At 38.6% G+C, this 22,573-nt stretch overlaps 2 protein-coding genes across 2 annotated transcripts; one reads left to right on the top strand and one right to left on the bottom strand.

Annotated features, from left to right (window-relative positions):
• The first annotated feature begins 2,571 nt into the window (after window positions 1-2,571).
• fam171b (family with sequence similarity 171 member B) lies at window positions 2,572-11,034 on the top strand. The gene is made up of 8 exons (XM_067459183.1): window positions 2,572-2,949; window positions 4,289-4,522; window positions 4,926-5,018; window positions 5,243-5,398; window positions 7,010-7,180; window positions 7,354-7,467; window positions 7,633-7,756; window positions 8,562-11,034. The coding sequence occupies exons 1-8, from the start codon at window positions 2,772-2,774 to the stop codon at window positions 9,790-9,792; spliced, it is 2,301 nt and encodes a 766-aa protein (XP_067315284.1). The 5' UTR covers window positions 2,572-2,771; the 3' UTR covers window positions 9,793-11,034.
• Window positions 11,035-11,140: 106 nt separating this feature from the next.
• On the bottom strand, window positions 11,141-20,128 carry zswim2 (zinc finger, SWIM-type containing 2). Its single transcript, XM_067459184.1, has 10 exons — window positions 19,885-20,128; window positions 19,714-19,790; window positions 17,986-18,026; window positions 17,608-17,836; window positions 17,217-17,355; window positions 17,021-17,133; window positions 15,541-15,625; window positions 12,718-12,800; window positions 12,404-12,581; window positions 11,141-12,218 (listed from the first exon to the last, which is right to left on the bottom strand). The coding sequence occupies exons 1-10, from the start codon at window positions 20,032-20,034 to the stop codon at window positions 11,568-11,570; spliced, it is 1,746 nt and encodes a 581-aa protein (XP_067315285.1). The 5' UTR covers window positions 20,035-20,128; the 3' UTR covers window positions 11,141-11,567.
• Window positions 20,129-22,573: the final 2,445 nt, after the last annotated feature.

The following is a 22,573-nucleotide window of genomic DNA, read 5'->3' as shown; positions in this document are numbered from 1 at the left end:
CCTTTTGGACCCTAAATAATTAATAATAATACATTTTATTTATAAAGCACTTTACATTTTAAAGAAAATCTCAAAAGTGCTACAAATTAGTTAAATTCTATTTGTGGTATATAACGTGTATAATATATAAATGTTTTTAATAACAAATATTTATTCGTAATTAGTTACAGATACTATACAAAATAGGTGAATGTGGTTACACTTTATTTTAAGGTGTTATTGTTACAGTGTAATTTATACAGGTGCTCGTCATATAATTAGAATATCAAAAAGTTTATTTCACTAATTCCATTCAAAAAGTGAAACTTTTATTATGTTGTATATTATATTAATTTATTACACATGGATGGATATATTTCAAATTTGTATTTATTTTAATTTAGATAACACAACAAAGTAAAATCCCAAATTCAATATCAGAAAATTAAAATACTTAATACTTAAGACCAATACAAAGAAAGGATTTTTAGAAATCTTGGCCAACTAAAAAGTATGAACATGTACAGCACTAAATGCTTTTTGGGGCTGCTTTTGCCTGAATTACTGCAGCAATGTGGCGTCGCATGGAGTCGATCAGTCTGTGGTACTGCTCAGGTGTTATGAGAGCCCAGGTTGCTCTGATAGCGGCCTTCAGCTCTTCTGCATTGTTGGGTCTGGCATATCTCATCTTCCTCTTCACAATACCTGTGTTGACCTTGGACCTCAGTAAACACAGTGGACCAACACCAGCAGATGACATGGCACCCCAAACCATTACCGACTGTGGAAACTTTACACTGGACCTCAAGCAAGTGTATTGTGTGCCTCTCCTCAGTTCCTCCAGACTCTGGGACCCTGATTTCCAAAGGAAATTACTTTCATCAGATAACATTGGATCACTCAGCAGCAGTCCAGTCCTTTTTGTCTTTAGCCCAGGTGAGACGCTTCTGACACTATTGTTCAAGAGTGACTTGACACAAGGAATGCGACAGCTGAAACCCATGTCTTGCATACATATGTGCGTAATGGTTCAAGAAGCACTGACTCCAGCTACAGTCCACTCTTTGGGAATATCCCCCATTTTGAATGGGTTTTGTTTTACAATTCTCTCCAGGGTGCGGTTATCCCTATTGCTAGTAGACCTTTTGTGTCTTTCCCTTTTTGTGCAAGGTGTCAATGGTCAATCTTTTGGACAAATGTCAAGTCAGCAGTCTTCCCCACGATTGTGTAGCCTACAGAACTAGACTGGGGCTGCGTCCCAATTCGCCTACTTATACTACGTCCTAAAAGTATGTACTCTTTTTGTGAAGAAAAAGTATATACTTTTGAGTGTGTAGCAGAAAAGTATGCAAGCTTCGGGACATACTACTTCGCCATCTTTAACGGACTCTGTCGCTTAGTTACGTGCATCCCGTCACCGTTTATCTGCCCTGTCAATCATCGTCAGATTCGTCACAGTTCAAATCCTTCACATTCAGTTTAATCTCCTACCGTATCGGAGAGAAATGTAGCCGCTCGTTGATCTGCCATTTGTGGGTCTTTAATGCAGAGACTCTCCTCATGTATTTACAGTTTAAATATAATGATGCATTTAAAAGTTAATGGCCAAACGTGTCATTTCAAAAGTTCTCAATGCTGCTGCGGGTGAAATATAATGTGACAACACTGAATAAATATATTTTTGTCAGGTTAAATATTGATAGTTGGTCACTCAAACCCCTTTATCTAAACTTCTCTACTTAACCGTCGAACTCGCACATCCGTCATGTTTGTAGTTTTTTAACGCTTTTTATCCGCGTTTGTAGTTCTAATCGAATCCTCGGCTCGTCCAACTCGCAATGGGTTGTGGGCAATATCAGCTGTTAGAGTGCCCATCGATCCATACTGTGAATTCGGACCGGAAATAGTAAACCATCCGGGAATCTTTGGAATACTCTTTTCAACATACTACGATTTGGGACATACTAATTCTATTTTCGAATACTATTTAGGATGGATAGTATGCGAATTGGGACGCAGGGAGGGAGACCATTTAAAAGCCTTTGCAGGTGTTTGAGTTAATTAGCTGATTAGAGTGGGGCACCAGGTGTCTTCAATATTGAACCTTTTCACAATATTCAAATTTTCCGAGAAACTGAATTTGGGATTTTCCTTAGTTGTCAGGTATAATCATATAAAAGAAATAAACATTTGAAATATATCAGTCTGTGTATAATGAATGAATAGACAAGTTTCACTTTTTGAATAGAATTTGTGAAATAATGTTTTGATGATATTCTAATTATATGACCAACACCTGTATATATAATGATGAGTAATATTAATTAACATATACTTACTATAGGGTAAGGGTAGGTTTTAGGGTTAATGGCATGTACGTATGCATAATTTACTGTTATTACCAGAGGCATGTAATAAGGACACTGTAAAATAAAGTGTTACCAAAAATGTATTAATGTTTTTGAATTACGTTTTTAAAAAGTAAAATATATTTGTAAAATGTTTGCCTACGCATCAAAATAACATTGCGTTAGCTTTAAAAGAGACCCCCCCACCCCCCAAAAAAAAAAAAAAAAAAAAACACTGAGCCAGCAGATGGCATCGCGTGAGCTCTGACGCAACACGCGCACCCGTCTGACTCCAGCAGCATCAGCTTCCTTCCTCGAATATTCATCGTTCCAGGACCACCCGAGAAGCATGATGTGACCGTGACATACACATCCACCCGAGGACAGAAAACCAACAACATTCTCCTTCTCCGTGTCATTGAGTGCAGTTATGTCTAAGACGCCATGCCAGATCTTTCGGGGTGTCTGCTCCTCGCCGCGCTGCTGATTTTCTGCGAGGATGGGTACGTGAGGAGAGCGGAGGGTGGGGTGCTCTCCCACGGCCTCGCCTCGCTGTCGGAGGACAATGCCAGCGATACACAGACGTCCCCGGGACAGGGGGATGCGACGGTGCCGCCATCAGGTAACGGTCGAGGCATCAGCTGGGTTCATCTTCAGCGTCATCTACATCCACAGCATCAGCTCCGCCATGAGCTCCGCATGCGGTGTGCTCGCAAATAGATGTTTTTATGATGGGGTACATCACAACAAAGGACATGGGTGCGCTGTTGACCGCTGTACTTGCTATATCTCATAACATTGGGCTGTAACATACATTTCGTGTCTATTATTTGTAAGCCTGCGGAGCTCTTCTAAAGGACCATTTGAAGTAAAACCACCTATTTCAGGCTTTTTATTTAGGACAGCCATGTCCACATTTTTAAGAGCTGAATAGCTTATATGGTTGAGCTACATTACACTGCTCATCTCGAATATGATGTTGCATTTAAAATTTAATGTTAGATTACCTCAGTGCCAGAATCATCAAAAACCTTTATGTTTGAGATAGTAGGCCTATAATAAAACACATTAGGTGTTGTTTTCAAACTTTTCGATGGCAAAGCCCTCATATTCTGAAGGACCCTTTACTTAAATATGAAGGCTATATATTTTAAAGCTCATTTTAGAAAAAAAAAATAGTGTGATATAAATTGTAGTAGGCTAGGTTATATTATAAATTGTCACACAAAACAACATAGATTATGAAAAATATTATTGATTAAAAATAATAATTATTACATTATTTCTAATGTTTTCTGCAAACCCCAGTTTGAAATCCCATGCCATGTGTTTTTATCAGTAGGCCTACAAAATCCACCATAAATTAGATTTATCATCAGGGACTGAAGTTAAGACTTTTCAAAGACATTTCTAATTAAATTCTTTTGTTAAATTGTCAAATTAAATTATTGATACTACATTGCCTTCTTTGACTTACAATTTACATGAATACCAGCTTGTTATAGTTGGTATGGATTGAAAAGTTTGGTTCTGCCATTATTTCATCCTGGTCATATTGTTACATTTTTTGGCATCTAAACAGGCTCTTTAAAAAGAACGAGATTGACTTCTCTTTTTTCAGTATTGAGAGACAATTCAAAGAGGTTCTTCTAGGTTTCTAAAGTCTCAGCTTCTGATATGCTCATCCGACATTTGGCACTTTGATCTATTTTTAAGTCACTCTGACTGAGCAGTGGGTCCACTGGGCATTACTATTTCAAAGCTAAGTGGTTTCCACCAGATTTTACTGTCACCAACCAATTTTGGCGGTTTTAAACTCCTTTAAACTTATTTCAATTTTTTTAATTGTTATATCTTTTATCTGATTATTGTTTGATGCTAAATTTACCATTTAATTCATACAAATACAATACTCATTTTGTATTCATTCCCACTGAACCTGACCATATCTCTGTCTCTAGAGTCACTCCTGACACTAAAGATTTGGGTTAAAGATGCATCTAGCCAGAAGTTCCTGAAAGGAGCTGTGGTGGGTGTGTTCTTGAATGGATCCCAGATTTACTCAAGCCAGACTTTGGAGAATGGAGAGGTCACGGTCACTGTCCCATACCATCTTGGCCTGACCCTCACTCTGGTGGCCAGCATGGAGGGTTATGTGCTCACCCAGCTGCCTTGGAAAACCACCAAGATGCCCAGTAAGTTCATAACCTCTTAAATGCAGTATTATTTATATTTATATATAAATGTATTTATTTATATTTATATTGTGTATTTCATAAGATTTGGTGACATCAGATTGTTTTTTAGGTATTTATTAAGAGATAAATATTTTAATGATACGGTTTATCTTAATCTATAAATATCTTTGCAAAATACCTCAGACAGACAAAAAAAATAAACAGTGAGAAAAAGATGGTGCTGCAGCAAGAAAGCAGTGAATTGATGTGACCTCACCCTGGCTTGTTGTGTAACGTCCAGCTAGAGCCCTAAAGAAATGATCTTCTAACATATGGAGAAATTCAATGTCATTTTTATGACATTAACAACCTGGCTACTGCAAATTAGGTCTGAATGTTTGTTTTTTATGTTTTTCTCTAGTTTTTTCTGTTATTACGATGTCCCTGAGCCCTCAAACACAAGGGAACATCTGGCTCTTTGAAGATACTGTGCTGATAACTCGAAAGACATCTGGTATATCTGTTAAAACATTTCTTGCTCTATTATTTGATCCTACTATCCATTTTACTATTTTAAAAACTGAGAGCTGTTTTAATTGTTATAACCTATAATTTAATTTGGTACCTTCACATATCTACTATATACAGACAAACTACTATCACCGCATGTGATACTGTGACACACAACATTTCTAATGTTGTTATTATTTATGTATTTATCTTCATATGTATTTACAGATCTGTCATTTCAACCGAGTGTCCAGTTTCCCAAAAGTCTCCTCAAACTGTCTGAGAACACTACCATCTCCATGTTGTCAGCATATCTGACAGCCCCAGTCCTGCCAACAGAAAAAGACTCAAATTTCTTTACTCTAAACCTCAATGGTAAAGGAGGTAAGATGAAAACAGAAAAAAGAAGATTTTTAAAAAAATATATATTGCATCTGGCTAAATCATTTGACCAGTTCTCGCATCTTGAAAGAATGCTGACCCTCACAGTGAGGGGAGTATACTGTAAGGCAGTTTGTTTTATCAATGAAATCAATACGCTTCATTATTGTTTAGACTCAATACTTTATTAATTATTTATTGTTATTAATTACAATATATTATTGATAAGGCAATAGCAGGCCGATTTGTTACCCAGAATTAAACAAGAGCAAATGTGATGCACAATATTATTGATCCTCTAGTCCAGTGTTTCTCAATTCCAGCCCTCAGGACATACACTATATTGCCATACGTTTTGGAACACCTGCCTTTACATGCATATGAAATCTAATGGCATCCCATTCTTAATCTGTGTGGTTTAATATAGAGTTGGCCCACCCTTTGCAACGATAACAGCTTCAACTCTTTCTGGGAATTTTAACAATTCTTCTAGAAACTCAAATGAGAGGTCAGGTAATAATGTAGGACGAGAAGGCCTGGCTCACAGTCTCCGCTCTAATTTATCCCAAAGGTGTTCTATTGAGTTAAGATCAAGACTGTGCAGGTCAGTCAAGTTCCTCCACACCAAACTCGCTCATCCATGTCTTTATGGACCTTGCTTGAAAGGGGCCATCACCAAACTGTTCCAACAAATTTAGGAGCATGAAATTGTCCAAAATGTATTGGTATGCTGAAGCATTAAGAGCTCCTTTTACTGGAACTAAGGAGCCATGCCCACCCCCTGAAAAACCCCACACCATAATCCCCCTCCACCAAACTTTACACATGGCACAATGTAGTCATCCAAGTACCGTTCTCCTGGCAACTACCAAACCCATACTTGTCCATTGGATTGCCAGACAGAAGCGTGATTCGTCACTCCAGAAAACATGTCTCTGGAATTTAATGGTATGGAGGGGTGTCACCAATACTTTTGGCAATATGGGATAACTACCAGAATGTTTTTAGATGCTTCCCTATTTAACACTTGGCAGCCGGTGAGTTTTTAAGTAGAGAGACATCTAAAACATTCTGGTCCCCCATCTCTGATGAGGCTCAATAACATTTCTTTCATAATGAGGACCGTGCTTATTCACTACAACATTTATGTGGAAAATGTTGATGTGCAATCTATACAAAAACATTGGAGCTGTGGGATTAGAATGCCTCAGAGCCCCAATATCTCATGAAGTGTCAAAGCTTTCGGAAGTGGGCCTAAAGATTTAGAGAATTGAGAACCGTTGCTCTAGACCACACATCCTTAAAGGAATAGTTCACCAAAAATGAAAATTCTGTCATCATTTAATAACCATTATTTTGTTCCAAATCTGTATGAGTTTCTTTGTTCTACTGAACACAAAATAATATATTTTGAAGAATGTATGTAACCAAGCAGATAGAGCAACCATGCACTACCATAGTATTAAAACAAAGAAACTCTTGCAGGTTTGGAACATCATGAGGCTGAGTAAATGATGACAGAATGTTCATTTTTGGGTGAAATATCCCTTTATAACAATTTTTTCAATTTATTTTCTGCAGAATCTAAAATGATCTTTGTAATACCAATTACAGGTTATAGGAATGTCAAGTTAAGCCCCTTGGCTATGATCAGTGCCCAGTTAGTGTCTAATGGAAAGGAGGTTGATATCAAAGGACCCATTCAGCTTAAAGTACCACTTCCCTACCACACCAACCTACGACCCTCTGATTCACTCCCTGCGTGGACCTTTGACATGACAATAGGTGATTTAAAAACTGCAAACATAATCATTTAAAAGATGTGTTTCAAATCATGTCTTTCATTGTTTTCTTTAAACAGGGACAATTCCCTATCAGCATTTTACCCTTAAGCAACAAATGTAATGGTCACAATGGGTTTTTGAAAAGAAAGCACCTAATGGCATATGTTATCACAGGTACTTGGGTAAATAAAGGTATAGGCACCATTCAGATGGAGAAAAATGCCCTAGTCTGGACTTATGTAGCACCTAAACTTGGTAACTGGATTGCTGCACCACCACCATCATCAGGTAAGTATCAGTCATATTTAATTATTCTCAAGTCTATTTATTCTATTCTACTATTTATGAATTAAGAAGCTTTTCAGTTTCCTTCCTTTAACACTAAAATCAAAACCTTCCAGATTTCTGTTAATATGCAGCCTTTTAAAACAGATTTCTGTTGTGCAAATCTAGGTTACATGGGGTTTGCAAGCTCAATGGATTTCATTTCCTACCACACATACCTTCTTGTGGGTATCTTGGGAGGAACTCTTGTGATAGTCATTGGATTTTTATCTGTGATTGTATTTCACTGCAGGTAAGATTTAATTAAGCCATGCAAATGCCATTGTATCACTTGCTTATAAATACAAATGAGCTACAGTGCCTGACTTAAAGGGTTACTTCAGCAATTAGCATATGGCTTTGTATCAGTAGAAATCCTGGAGTTTATTCGAATGATCGTGCTTCCCAGACAGAGCATACTGAGTGTTTTAACTTCTCAAATGAATTCCTATGAAAGTTAAGCTTCCAAAGGCATGAACTGAAAACGCACCAGACTGAACACACGCTGTGAACAACTTTTTAGCCGATTACCTTAGCTCTCATCACGAGAACTCATTCAGTTCATTGATCACGTTGAATGTAATCCGACTCATACAGCGTTTGTGCTGTGAAACTCCCTCAGCGGCTAAATCACATTATATTCAACAGATATGTTCAGTTTTTAATTGTAGTGTCTGTTCTCTAACTGAACTGATTTTATGAAAATGAACGCAGTGGGAAAGTTATCCAGTGATCCAGTAGCGGTGGTATTGGGAGTGGCCTTGTGGGGCACAGAGCAGTCTGGGAATTGTTGTCTTTCATCCCCATGAGACAAAAATACATTTTCTGTCTTCTCAGTCTAGAAAGCACCAAATTTAAAAATAATTTCACATTTCTACTACAATAATGACCCAGTTTAAAAACAGATTCATCTTCCCAGCGCTGAAGTACCCCTTTAATCTTAACCTTTTTAAATGTTAATTCCAGTGAACTAAAGGCGTTTTTCAACTCATTATTATTATTATTATCAAGAGCAAATATCAAAATATGTAGCAATCCTTTCCCACCTCATTTTACAGAGATTTAAACCATGAGGCCGGAAGGAAGCGCTGGAATTCCACCAGGCTCACTGTATTGAAGAAGGACCAGACCACTTCCACCAGCTCTGATGAGGCTCAAGAACTTTTCTTTCATAGTGGGGACCGCTCTTATTCACTGGCAGCAAGAGTCATCGGCCATGAGGCATCAGACTCTCCACGACACCAAGCCAACTACAACATTTATGTGGAAAATGTTGGAAGGACGATAGGCAATCTGTATGAGAATATTGGAGCTATGGGATTAGAAAGCCTCAGAGCCCCAGTGTCTAATCTCTACATTAACAGCGATGAAGTGGCTAAGCTTCGGGAAAAAACAGAACAGAATGGCTCGCGCCAGGGTGGTGCAGAGAATTTGGTTTTCAAAGACAAACTGTTTCACATCTACAACCAGCCTCTGGCTATTGTACAGGCCCCAGAGCTGTTTAATTCCCAGGGACAAGCTGACCCTTCTGGAAGCAGATCTGCCACTTTCCCGCGGAATGGCATGGAACATGGAGCTCAGACAGAGCGGAACTTAAAAGACAGTTTCACTCAGACGTTGCCTAAAGTTCCCCAGCAAGACAGCGACGAGCAGCAGGCTCTGGAAGCAGTGCAGGCTACTGCCGCTAACCCAGGGCTATGGGGCCGCTACAGTCATCTCCTGGAATCCGTATCTGTCCCAGGAACTTTGAACGAAGCGGCTGGAATGGGGCCTTTTCGGGGGGAACTCCAGGGAATATCCGAGCAAACCTTGCTTGAGCTCTCCAAGGGCAAGCCGTCTATTCACCCACCCCGGGCTTGGTTTGTGTCTCTTGATGGTAAACCAGCAGCCCAGGTTCGTCACTCTGTGATCGAGCTTCAGGGAAGACATCGTCCGGGCAGCAGCAACGACACAAGCTTGGACTCCGGAGTGGACATGAACGAGCTGCAGCAGCCTCTGCGAAAAAGCGAGGAACCCTCGAGTGCTAGCTTGGCTAAAATAAGCGGGAATCAAGAGCAGGACTTGAGCAGCAGTGAAATTGGAAGTCCTGAGGACACGTCCTTAAGGAACACCCTGGAAGGCAGCAGTGCAGCCATTCCAAACATCCCAGAGGACAGGGATGCAGGGGACACCTCCAGTGAGTCCAAATCTACCCCTCCACCACGGAGACTGCGGAAGGTTCGAGACAAGAAGCCTGACAAGAAGACATCTCGACATGTAAGGGAAGAGAGACCACAAACCAAACACTAACTGAATAACCTGTGTGTAGCTGTAGCTTTTTGGTGTCTGAAAATGGTTTAGATCAAATTGCCTTATAATATAAACATCAGGAAGAATGAATAAAACAAAAACGCCTGTCTTACCTGCCGTAGCTCAAAGTCAATTCCCGTGGCTATCCAGCATTTTGTCAGCAGTTCATTTGTACACAATTTCCCAACCACATTGTACAATGTTTTTACAAACTTCTTTGAAAGAACATATTTGTTTACCTTCAAAAGTACATTGTAAAAGTATGTATATATATATATCTATGTATTTTTAAACATTTGTTGCCCTGTGAGCACAATGCTTGTACCCACAATACTCTTATAATCTTATATCTGTTTAAATGCAATCAGTTTGGCTCTCTTGGCTTGCTTGGAATCAATTTTTGTTCTTCAACTAAGTTCAATGTAACAAAAGGAACTGCCACACAGTGTCATGAACAATTGTGGAAAAACTGAGCACTGTTATCATAAGCTATTAAGCTAAACACTATATATTCTACAATTCAGAATGTGCACCAGTGTGTTGCAAAGAGTTTTTTGAGGGAGCGACTGAGGCCTTTAAGGTCATATGCTGTTTTGACCCACTGTACTTATTTAATGTATTATTGCTAGTCACATTTGCATGCGGTCCATTGTGATGCTTTTACCATTCAATGTTTTCATGTGTAAGAATGTAGTACCCAAAAACATCGAAGATATGTCTCAGGTTATGGCTTACATTACCAAGGCCAATGCTGGAAGCACAGCTGTACCGGTCATTAACCTAGCATATTAAGATGTTTCTTGTGCTAATGTGTTTTGTGTATGAAATATTTCTTCACAAATTGACAACAAATGATTATCAACTCATGTATTGAATGTGTTGGAGCTTTTGTAGCTTTATAATTTTTGACAATTCATTGTAACTGTTTAAATCTCATCGACAGTTACAATAAGACACTAGCTTGTTGTTGTCAGGCAGCAAATTTGAACTGAGAAGGGAAACTGAGTTTGACATTTTAAATGAAGTTTGACTGAGGAGAGAAGATTGCACTGTGTCAGTTGAATGTGTTTAAAGTAATTTATGTTGTATTGTAGCATTTATTATTTCAATAATTGTTATACGTTTTAACGATTTCTCAACACACTGGTTTAAATGGCTTTTGAGCCATTCCTGGATGCTTTTCAGTACAACTTGTAATCTGCCTATTTGTGCAAATTTAATAAAGGTACTTGACCAAAAATACTCAAGTTTTTTGGTACCCAGAACTGATGAAACCATAATACATTTTATTTAAAAAAAAAAAAAAAATCCCAACAATATAAATAAACATTCAAATAATAAATATAAGAGGCAGTAATAAAATGATTGTCAGGATTTATCTGAAATCTTTGCATTTGTTTTAAGCAGACGTCAATAATTGTTTATTTTGAGTCGAAGGATTCTGTAATTCAGTTACTGCTCTGCTAAATACAAGAAATCTTAAAATATTGAATCAGAACATTCTTGATTTTATTAAAGAAGTTAAAGGCACTCATGTGGAGTATACTATTAAAAACCCATATTAAAACAGGGCTATAACATTAAAAATGGACACATGAGTTTTCCTTGGGGTGCTTCTCTTGTTTTTAATATTATAGCTGTAGTTTAATAAAAGATTTTTAATATTACACATGTGAGTGATTTGGATTTCTTGCTTCCTAGACTGCTAGATATTCCTAACACCCATGGAGCAACATACAAACATTATGTTTTAATTGCATACACTTTTTTGTCATCTAGAGATGAAGATCCTTGAAATCCAGCTTGTCTGACCTAGGTCTCTGTCTTAAGTGACCTTTCCTCAGTCGTCTGATCCTGCCGTAAGTTGGTGCCATGCTTGATGGCTCATTAAAGCCCACAATGAATCTTTGTTGGTCATTCTGTGTTCTGGCCAATGCTGATTGGACATTCAAAGTTAGGCTGACTGTTGAGGGACTATTTGGAAAGGATACTCTCCTCTCAGCAGGTGCAGCTATGGCCTGGCCCACTGATAAGCTCCTATGAAGAGACCTCTGTTCTTTTGTATGATTTTGTTTCACGCTGGACAATCTGGTGTATGGTTCTATGTGGGAACTATTGATGCAGAGGCCTGGAAAGCCCTGAGTGAGTGAATCCATTGAGGAAGGACTGTACACAGCTGGTTCAGATGTCACTGTTCTAAACAGAGATGGAGCACTATCTTTCTTTACCTGCAAACCAATACCTGGTAGAAAGAACTCAGAGATCTGTTCATCGGTATACTTGCTCTGAACATCACTAGATGGAGCCAGAGATCTTTCTGTTCTGCTACTTCGAGAATTCCATGTAAGAGGATTGTAGATGACATGCCAGTCCAGTGGGCAGCAGTTAGACTTGCGGAGCACTGGATCAATACAGCCAGTATGGAACTGGTGAGGGTTCAGGAAAGAGAAAAAATATAATTTTATCTTGCATAATGTGAGATTATTTAACTAATAGCTTGTTTTATATATAAGAATGTCATGTGGGTTTGGAAAGACATGAGGTTGAGTAAATGATGACTTTTATCAGCATTCAACCCACCTTGAGTGAGCTGAACTTGAGAATGTGTTACCTTGTGTTTGCAGGGAAGGGTTCTGACATGCTGACCCAGTTGAAATCTTGAGAGGCAGATTCTACATTGAACGCCTGGATACAGCAATCTGGACTCTGTCCGAACCCTTATCGTTGGCAAACTCTTTATTACATAGTTCGGAACTATATCACATGTCACACCAGACATGCTGCTGGAGCTGTAAAGTAAAATAGAGTATTGTGTCCGGATAAATTCCCCAAACATTCCTTAAAGTTTTCTAATATGTGTGTATACATAGAAATTGGGTTAGGAAATAAAAGAACTAAACAGAAGCCATAAATGGGCAGACAAACCTACAACCCACTGAGTGGTTTTCCATTTTCGTTGTTTCTTCAGAGTCGTGAGGTCCTGCTGTCTGCCATGGCTGACCTCTTTTCTGCACAATTTTAACAGAAAAGGAAAAATATTTTGCTTAACCAATATACTGATTCACGACCTAGAGAGCTACATTGCTGATTGAGATGCACCTCTTTGAAAGTGTCATATGGTTCATATGGTTCTAATTTATTTTACAAATAACTACATATGCTGCAGTTGTGAATGACATCATCATGTTTCATATATGTCTAGTGCAGTGTTTCCCAACCTATCTTCATGATGGCACCCTTCAAAAATCGTACAAAATTTGTAGCACCCCCTCACAAACGTTACGCTAGGGGTGTAACGGTACAGTTTGCTCACGGGTCGGTTTGTATAACGTTTTAGGTTCACGGTTTCAGTACGGTTCGGTATTTGCTGTGTTCAGAGAATAAAGGACTCATAAAAATAAAGAAAATAAGAACAAATAACTTAAATACAAGCAGCAGCACAAATAAATACTATTTAGCAAAGATACTGATAAAATGAACAATGCATTTCATGTTTTTCAGGTAGGTCTGACATTAGTTTTAGGTAGAGAAATTGAATAAATAATCAAATGTTAAATAACTGCATATTTAACTGTTTAAATTAAAGATGAATCTTTATTAAACTTACACAAGCTATTCAATCAAGAGCAGTGAGTGATGTCCTTATATTTTCTTTGACATTAACCCTCTGGGGTTCTTCGGTCATTTCTGACCCGAATTTTTTTTTGAAAGAAATGTTAAAAATCGTAGCTTCATCTGAATGGTACGAAACTTGGTGAGGGTATTGGTACTTGGTATATGGACAGAAAAAAAAATTGGGGACAGGATTGGAAAAGTCTAAGTGGTCGTAAAAAAAATAGTCACACTCGGGGCCTTCGGGTCAAAAAAGACCCCCATAGGAAATGAATGGGAAATTGGCAAAAATATGAAAATACAGAGTTTTTTGTGCATATAATCTACAAATCAGCCAGGATGCAGAAAAAAAGGACTCAACAGTGAAGGGGTGAATCTCTAAAACATCAAGAGTGCAAAACAGACAAACAAAAACTCACACACACACACACAGGTTCTGTAATGCACTATAGTGGTAAAAATGTGCTATTGCGTGATAAAAATGCTCACTGTGTCCACCAGATGGCACCAATCAAATAAAAAAAATGCTTTCATGAGGCCTAGGCTTGACTCTAAAATGAAATACAGCTTTAATAAAAAAAGGAAAAAATAAATAAAATAAAATTCTATTATATTCAATGGGAAAAAATGGGTCATAATTATTGCATAAATATTATTTATAAATCATAAAATTATCTCAAAACACCAAAAAAGAAAAGAAAAAATATTATTGAACAAAAATATATTTCATTGATTTTACTCAATTTTTTTTTTTTTGATTCCCGACCTCCGGGTCCTTTTAGACCCGAAGGTCCTGAGTGTGACCCATAAATGAAGAACCCCAGAGGGTTAAAGGTTGCTGCCCTTTAAGACCTAATACAGGGATATGCGTCGTCTTTCTCGACTGTATAAAGTTCAATTAAAGGGTTACTTCAGCGATTAGCATATGGCTTTATATCAGTAGAAACCCTGGAATATTTAAATGAATGTGCTTTCCCCCCTCATATCCCCCTGAGACAAGAGATTTATGCATTTTATTTCTGGAAAAATTCCTCCTATGATGCAAATTGACGATATTTGCATCATAGGAGGAATGTTTGGCCAAAGGCTAAAGACTACAGCCAGCAGAGGGAGCCATTTCCGCATGTTTTAAACCCGTGCATGGGGGATGGGAGATTACACTCACAGCTCAGCTGGCAGCTACAGGCACTCATTTAAACGGAGCTATGGTGAGCAATGTAAGTCTTTTAACTTCTCAAATGAATTTCTATGAAAGTTAAGCTTGCAAAGGCATGAACTGAAACACGCCAGACTGAACTTGCGTTGTGAATGTATGCCGCGAGTGTAGTCGCGATTACTTCAGCTCTCATCACGAGAGCTCAGCTCATTTATCTGACTCCTGCAGTTAGTGCTCAGTTCTGTGATACTCGCGCGGTGACTCACTCATTATATTGAACACACACGTTCAGTTTTTAATTGTAGTTTAATTGTAGTCTTCTCAAACTCAGTCACAGTAATCAAGTTGGTGGCTTTGGAAATGTCCTCACAGGGCAGCGAAGCATTCTGGGAATTGTAGTCTTTTATCCCCATGAGACAAAAATACATTTTCTGTCTTTTCTCAGTCTAGAAAGCACCAAATTCAAAAATAATTTCACATTTCTACTACATTGATGACCCAGTTTAAATACAGATTCATCTTCCCAGCGCTGAAGTACACCTTTGCGCACTGTGAGACGTGTGCGCGCTCTCGGATGAGTGCAGACAGATCTTTACACAGCGCACGCTCTCATTCACGTCTTCTGGCGAATATACCCGGGTAATGACGGCGAAATGACTGGTCATACGGCAGCACTCGCATGCATTGAACACAGTTTACAAAGAGAAACCGTTTTGCCAGTTTTTCTTTTATTATCGCTATCGTTGTAGTGTAGCCTATCACTGAGGAGCCAGCATGTGTATCCATCGACAGAAACATACATAAAAGCATTATTTTCAAGTTACAACCCACATTAAAGATGCGTCATCATCAGATGTGAGATGAACCGCGGTGTAAGTGCGTTACCGGCACCTTTTACACGGCACCCCCGCTCACGTCAGACGGCACCCCGGTTGGGAAACGCTGGTCTAGTGAAACACAAACCTTGCACAAAAACTCACCATTCGAACCATGAAGCAATGTTTTGGATGGACTCTTCTCTTAAAGCATTCCTCACACAGGTGGAAATAACTGCACTCTGTGCACCTGTGAACATCAGGCATAAGATGCCACATATGACACAGAAGCTAGCATTGGTCAGAATCAGAATAAATACATTACCATTCAAAAGTTAAAAATAAAATAAAAGTAGCCCAAATACTAATGCTTTTATTCATTAAGGATGCATTAGATTGATCAAAAGTGACAGTAACGACATTTACATTGATGCAAATTTGATAGAAATACAAAATGTATTTTCAAATAAATTCCATTCTTTTTAAAGAACTTTCTATTTATCAAATAATCCTGTAAAAATGTATCATGTTTGCACAAGAAAGTTATAGTAAAATAATGTACTAATATAACGTAAGAATGGTTATAATAAATGAATGTAATAATATAACACAAGAATGATTATAATAAAATAATAATAATTCAGTACAAATACAATGTTACTTGAGCACCAAATCACTCCGCATATTACGGTGATTTCTGAAGGATGTTACACTGAAGACTAGAGTAGCTGCTCAAAATTCTGATTTGACATTGCAGGAAATAATTAAATTTAAAAAAAAATATTTAAAAAAAGAAAACAGTTATTTTAAATGGTAATACTATTTTACATTAAAGGTGCACTATGGAACTTTCCGTCCACTGGAGGGCGCCTATTCAAAACAAATGCGTAGTTTAATGACGCAAAGTGTGAGCGCAGTATCTTGGGAGATGTGGTCTTCTCATCACAGCCGGTGGAAAATAGGACTCGGGCAGAAATCACGTTCATGCATGCGGTTATTAACGTTACTGTAGTCTAAAGCAGAGCAGGACCGAGTGTTATGGACCTGAGCACAGCTGCTGGAGCGATTGTTAAACAAATACCCGCCTCGCGAATACCGGGACTTTTATTTTGACGGGACGGGACACAGTCACCGGACGCCTGCACAGATCCGCTCTTCCGGTTATGATTTTGAGGTAATGCTGCTCTGTTTATCATATTAGATACATTTAAGTGTGTTTAAAACGATGTTATGACGTTACTCCGTGCGTTCACTTGTTTACACTGCTAAGAGTAAAGCGCTCCTGCCAAATAAAAGCCGAAACCCAGGGTAGCGCAGATATGACGCAATTGACAGGCGACTCCCTCAAATGCAATGCTGAAACGTCCCTGTCCCTGACAAATAGTTGGAAACATCTGGGATATTGTAGGTACTCAACTGAACAAAATATATAACACTGGCCTAGTGGTTTTTGAAAATGTTACTGCTAAAATACTACATAGTGCACCTTTTATTCTTTTTTATTGTATTTTTGATCAAATAAATGCAGTCTTCTAGCATGAGAGACTTCTTTCAAGAACATTTAAAATAATCTTACCAACCCCTAACTTCTGAATGGTATTGTAAGCCTGCACTGATTTGTCAGTGCTATGTAATGGTTGCCTACTTGAAACATTTGCCAACAATTGGACAGGCCATGCAGCTGTTACACATAACACCCAGATGTTTGTCCAGACAGTCCCTCTCATAGTTGGTTAAAAGTACACCTGCATTTTTCACCTGTCAAAAATAAAACCCAAGGTGATTTAAACTTAAACAATAGATAGTATTTAGTTATTTAAGTGGGCCTTGTAATGGTGTACCTGTTCGATAAGCTGCTTAAACGTGCCAAACTCCTCCCTACAGAGTGGACACTTAAGCGGGGCACATGGGTCTCTTTTTGTTTGGTGATCAGCCCATACCTTCATACAGGAAATGTGGATGTTGTTTCCACAGCTGAACCTAAAAATGATGAATAATTACAACACAACCAGTCACAAACCGCAACATTGTTGAATTTTGGGTTTAAATGGAAACTTGTGATGCGTTTGGCTTTAAAGACGAAGAAAATACAGTATTAATACATTTCTATGTTTAAAAATGAATGAATGAATGGAACATACATTCACTTCATGGTTAATACATTTATAAAGTATCCACTTAATTTCTGGATTTAAAAAAAACAAACAAAACAAAAAAAAACAGTTCTCTTACTTGCAATAGGTCACAGGCAATTTTTTCAGGAAAAGTTCTTCTTGACATATTGGACATACATCATCTTTCTCTATATCTTTCTGTCTGATTCCTCCATCTTCCTCACTAGGCTCAGGACATGAAGGCCCTGCTGATCTCACTCTTTCATTGGGGGATGTAGTATTGGTCACATGAAGCCCCTGCAACAACTCTAGGATCTGTCTCTCCGCAAGACCGTACTGAAAACAGTCTGAAACAGAACAGACAGACAGTTGTAGCTCAAACATTAATGTAAAGGTAGTATGTGCCTTAATGTACAACTACAATATGTGCAGGATCTTAGCGGAAAGGCTTGTACTGTGTGATAACACTTTGGTAAAAAAAAAAAATTCTACTTACATTCGTGATCTCCAGGCAGTCGGAATTTACGCATTAATATCCTAAAATGAAATGTTGGTGTAAGGTAAAAGGCAAGAATAAGTCTCAACATGTAAACTATGCATGTGTTTCTTCAACTATGAGCACTTTTCTGTCCCAGGGGTTGTTTGTTTTTCTAAAACTAACAAATTTAATTTCATGTGAAGGTCATATTAAAACTTGGACATGTTATAACATTCCTATAGAGATAATGAATTTCTGCTATTTTTTAAATGCTTTTCATGTTTTTAGATTTTGTTGTTGTATCCTTGTCTTTCATTTAAAATTCCATTATTTAAAAAAAAAAGTGAAACAATCATTTAGGCAACCATTTCAATATTTATTTAAAAATGTAAAAAAATAAAAAAATAATAGTATATATTATATAGTACAAACCCGATTCCAAAAAAGTTAGGACACGGTAGAAATTGTGAATTAAAAAGGAATGCAATAATTTACAAATCTCATTAACTTATATTTATTTTATTCACAATAGAAAATAGATAGTATATCAAATGTTGAAAATGAGACATTTTGAAATGTCATGCCAAATATTGGCTCATTTTGGATTTCATGAGAGCTACACATTCCAAAAAAGTTGGGACAGGTAGCAGTAAGAGGCCGGAAAAGTTAAATGTAAATGTAAGAAACAGCTGGAGGACCAAATTGCAACTTATTAGGTAATTTGGCTAAATGATTGTGTATAGAAAGAGCCTCTCAGAGTGGAAGTGTCTCTTAGAAGTCAAGATGGGCAGAGGATCACCAATTCCCCCAATGCTGAAGTGAAAAATAGTGGAGCAATATCAGAAAGGAGTTTCTCAGAGAAAAATTGCAAAGAGTTTGATGTTATCATCATCTATAGTGCATAATATCATCCAAAGGTTCAGAGAATCTGGAACAATCTCTGTGCGGAAGGGTCAAGACCAAACCCGTGATATGCCCGTGATCTTCAGGTCCTTTAAACGACACTGCATCCCATACAGGAATGCTACTGTAATGAAAATCACAACAGTGGCTTGGGAATACTTCCAGAAACAATCTACCGTACCATTTGCCGTTGCCGGCTAAAACTCTATAGGTCAAAAAAGAAGCCACATCTAAAAATGATCCAGAGGTGCAGGTGTTTTCTCTGGGCAAAGGCTAATTTAAAATGGACTATGGCAAAGTGGAAAACTGTTCTGTGGTCAGACGAATCAAAATTTGAAGTTATTTTTGGAAAACTGGGACCTCATGTCATCCGGACTTAAGAGGACAAGGACAACCCAAGTTGTCATCAGCGCTCAGTTCAGAAGCCTGCATCTCTGATGGTATGGGGTTGCATAAGTGCGTGTAGCATGGACAGCTTACACATCTGGAGAAGATGCCACCATCAATGCTAAAAGGTATATCCAAGTTCTAGAACAACATATGCTCCCATCTAAAGGTCTTCTATTTGGAGGAAGACCTTGCATTTTCCAAAATGAAGACCTTGCATTTGCCCCTTTGAAAGTGAAAGTGCCCTTTTCGATCGACTATTGTATTAACTAACATGAACTAACAATGAGCAATATATGTTACTTGTAATATTTGTAATTGGTCATATACAGTAGTACACTAGTAGCATGTGACAGAATGTGAAAAGTGTGTTTTAAAAAAATAGTTTTTTTTTCTAAATGTCCACACGGTAAGAGTGCCCATTTTTGAAGAAACACTCATCTAAAGATTATTTACCAGCAAATGTGTGTGCAAAGATCCTTCTCTTTCTGGAAGGTAGGACAGGTACACGTGTGTGGATCTCCCAGGCACACCTCAAATATGAAAAAGTGATTAAATTGTACAAAATATATTAAAAAATATATCAAACAACAATAAAAACAAACGTAAAGTAAGTAACAAACTTACTTTATAATTTTTACCATCCCCATCCTCTTTAAGGAGGAATCCAATCGGTCCAAACTCTTTAAGGATGAAAATGGTGGTATTCAGTGCTCGATGTTGATGTGAGCTGACCGCATCACTCACTGCTTTCCTCCACATTGTTTTACGGAACATTATTCAATCAATTTCGTTCAAAAATTGACTTATTATTTATTATAAGTAAACCTTTAAATTAATAATTAGTTCCATAAAAAAATAAAAATAAAAATTCGATATGAACTCGTTGGCTGGCACTCAGAAACGTTCTATTAGCACAATGTGTGTTGCTGCAATAGGGTTCCTACATTGTATTTGATGTTTCTATAGCAACAAGCTTACCTTAATAAACAGTAGGCAGTAGCTGCTAGGTATCGCCGCTTGATGGCGATACAAGTCTCTGTGGTCACCTCCAAAGCTCTTCCCTGTCATATCAGTTCCACCTTGATAAAAAAAAGTTTTTTTTTTAAAGAATAATATGCTATTTAAGCATCATTAGTTGACAGAAACACTGTTAAAAGCACACATGAGCTTACTGTAAAGCTTACTGTTAAATGGCTGGCCCTTTCTAGACACGTATTCATACCAATTGATACCATCTTGCAAAACAAATAAAAACATACACTGTTGTTAGATATTCTATAGCATTTTGTTTTTTAAATGTTTGCATGATTTCTGAAACTGGTTAATTTTCTCTACAAAACAACAAAACATGTAGGCTACATGCAAACTTCATGCAAAACATCACAAAAAGCAAACACTTTATTCAAAACTATTTTAACTCTTTAAAAAACTCTACACACAACCTATCAAATGATTACCCATTAGCTACACCCGGATATGACAAATGTAAAACACTACAAAAGCCCAGAAGCTGGTTGCCTTATTATTATTTTTTCTTTTCTTTAATCATCTTTATAAATGTAAGACTATAGCACAATTAGACATTATAGGATTTTCGCTCAGAACCCCCATTTTCTAAGAAGTCTTTGACTTTATTGGCAAGTTCTTTTGGTAATAGGAAAGATTAGGATGTGTAATTTCAGTAAGACCTTTAAGTACTGAGGATATCATCTGTGCATGGGAGTCTAATTATCAGCAGATATAAAAGTCAAACCCAGTTATTATTGATTTGGGTTTTGGAAATTATTATTGACTGGTGCTTTTTATCTGTCTAATACTTGTATGTACAGGAACAAGTAAAGCTTCACAATCCCATCAAATTTACAAAAGGATCATATCATAGTGTGACATACAGTCAACTGATAAAAGTACAAAAACACATTTCTGGCTACAGGCTATGTTCTAAATTATTACGCAACACAAGTCACATTTGCATAGGTTTTAGTACAATAAACAGTCTATTTTATGTTTATTTCTCCTATCTTTTTAGATAAGGGTATCAATCTCAGAGAGGTTTTTAGTTTGCCAGGTCTGTCACGGTTCATGAATTCACTGTCTCCTTCTGCCTGTGTTGTGTGGTGTTGTTGGAGGCGTGGTCACTGATTACTCATCACCAATCACACTCACCTGCAGCACCTCATTACCGGGCCCATATATTCCTGTGTCTCACTCAGTCTGTTGTCAGATCGTTGCAGTGTGTCTTGTGGTTCCTGTGTGTTCGTGTTCTTCGTGGGATTATTTCGCCTCGGTTCCGGTTCCGCCCGACCGCGTCTGCCCTTGCCTCCCTGCTCACGGAACATCTGTGTCTGCCGGCCTCTCCGCACGGACTGCGCTGCTTCACTGCCACATTACCACCTGAGACTGATCTACCTGACTTTCTTGGGAAAGACTGTTCTTGCTACGTTACTGGGAGAAATAAATCTTTATTATTTTGCAATTGGATCTTGCTGTTCTTTCTTCCCAGAGTACTCGACAGAACGATCTGACCAAAGATGGATCCAGCTAAATTGATCGAGTTACAGGAGTATTTGACTGCCCACAGTCAGCGGATGGAGCGGCAGGAGGAGCATGTCACCGCCAACGCCCGAGCCGTGCAGGCACTAATCAAGCAGGTGTCCGAGCTCACGACTCAAATCAAGCAACTGACATCACCCACTGCACCCAGCCCGCCGTCCGTTTCCCCCAATCCAGCCGCTGGCCATAACCATCTGGAACCACGCATCCCCTCACCTGAGAGATACGCGGGTGAGCCTGAGTTATGCAGACCTTTCTTGACTCGCTGTTCTCTGTCCTTTTCATTCCAGCCGCTTATGTTCGCCATGGAGAGAGCCAAGGTTGCGCTGGTGATCAACCTACTGTCCGGCCGTGCGGCGGTCTGGGGAACGGCGGTGTGGGAGAACGACCATCATTGCTGCTCTTCGTTCCGAGCACTCTCAGCGGAACTTAGACAAGTCTTTGACCGTGCCGCTATGGGTCGTGAAGTGGCCCGCCAGCTCTCGGAATTACGCCAAGGCAAGGACTCTGTGTCGGATTACATTATCCAGTTTCGTACGTTGGGCGCTGAGAGTAAGTGGAACGAAGAGGCGCAGTGGGACAGATTCCTGCATGGGCTGGCTGACCGTGTCCAACGTGAGGTTTACGACCTGGAGCTTCCCCACCGCCTTGACGACCTCATGGACCTAGCTCTTCAAGTGGTCTCCTGATTGGAGATGCGAGACCGGCGCACCCTTGTCAGAGAGCCCACCGAGCCGGTCCAACCGTCGGCGAGAGACAC

Source organism: Pseudorasbora parva, chromosome 12, assembly GCF_024679245.1.
Source record: "Pseudorasbora parva isolate DD20220531a chromosome 12, ASM2467924v1, whole genome shotgun sequence".
Lineage (NCBI taxonomy): Eukaryota > Metazoa > Chordata > Actinopteri > Cypriniformes > Gobionidae > Pseudorasbora > Pseudorasbora parva.
Note: the sequence above shows the minus strand (reverse complement) of the source record. Positions and strands in the feature narration are given on the sequence as shown.